The 916-nt window shown below is 46.4% G+C and overlaps 1 protein-coding gene across 1 annotated transcript; it reads left to right on the plus strand.

Annotated features, from left to right (window-relative positions):
• Positions 1-5: 5 nt before the first annotated feature.
• On the plus strand, positions 6-833 carry LOC103253334 (olfactory receptor 6Y1; the record flags this gene model as incomplete). Its single annotated transcript, XM_008051686.1, has 1 exon — positions 6-833. A coding segment is annotated over one exon (828 nt), but the record flags the coding sequence as incomplete, so codon positions are not given.
• Positions 834-916: the final 83 nt, after the last annotated feature.

Here is a 916-nt window from a genome sequence, read left to right on the forward strand (position 1 = left end):
TTATCATCCTAGCCATTTGCAGTGATGGGCAGCTGCACAAGCCTATGTACTTCTTTCTGAGCCACCTTTCTTTCCTGGAGATGTGGTATGTCACCGTCATTAGCCCCAAGATGCTGGTAGACTTCCTCAGCCAAGACAAGAGCATTTCCTTCAATGGCTGTATGACTCAACTTTATTTCTTTGTGACCTTTGTCTGCACTGAGTATATCCTCCTTGCTGCCATGGCCTTTGACCACTATGTAGCCATATGCAATCCACGACGCTATCCAGTCATCATGACCAGCCAGCTCTGTGGTACACTGGCTGGGGGATGCAGGTTCTGTGGACTCATGACTGCCATGATTAAGATGATTTTTATAGCCCGACTCCACTACTGTGGCTTGCCTCAGATCAATCACTACTTTTGTGATATCTCTCCACTCCTCAATGTCTCCTGTGAGGACTCTTCACAGGCTGAGCTGGTGGACTTCTTCTTGGCCCTCTTGGTCACCGCTATTCCCCTTTGCATAGTGGTGGCATCTTATGCCATCATCCTCACTACCATCCTCAAAATCCCATCTGCTCAGGGTTGCCAAAAGGCATTCTCCACCTGTGCCTCTCACCTGACAGTTGTAGTACTCTTCTATTCCACAACCCTTTTTACCTATGCCCGCCCCAAGCTCATGTATGCCTACAATGCCAACAAGGTGGTATCTGTTCTCTACACTGTCATCATTCCACTTCTCAACCCCATCATTTACTCTCTGAGGAACCGGGAAGTAAAGGCAGCCCTTAAAAAGACCATACTTTGCAGAGGAAGTGGACCCCAGGGAGATGGGACGTTTAGTAGTTAAAAAGTCTACAGAATTCCTTCAGGTTTGAATCAAGAGATGATTACTACAAACATTTTTTTCTCAATCTTGTGTTTGGTTATCTT

Source organism: Carlito syrichta, unplaced genomic scaffold (assembly GCF_000164805.1).
Source record: "Carlito syrichta isolate Samal-C Ts95f unplaced genomic scaffold, Tarsius_syrichta-2.0.1 Scaffold221684, whole genome shotgun sequence".
Taxonomy (NCBI): domain Eukaryota; kingdom Metazoa; phylum Chordata; class Mammalia; order Primates; family Tarsiidae; genus Carlito; species Carlito syrichta.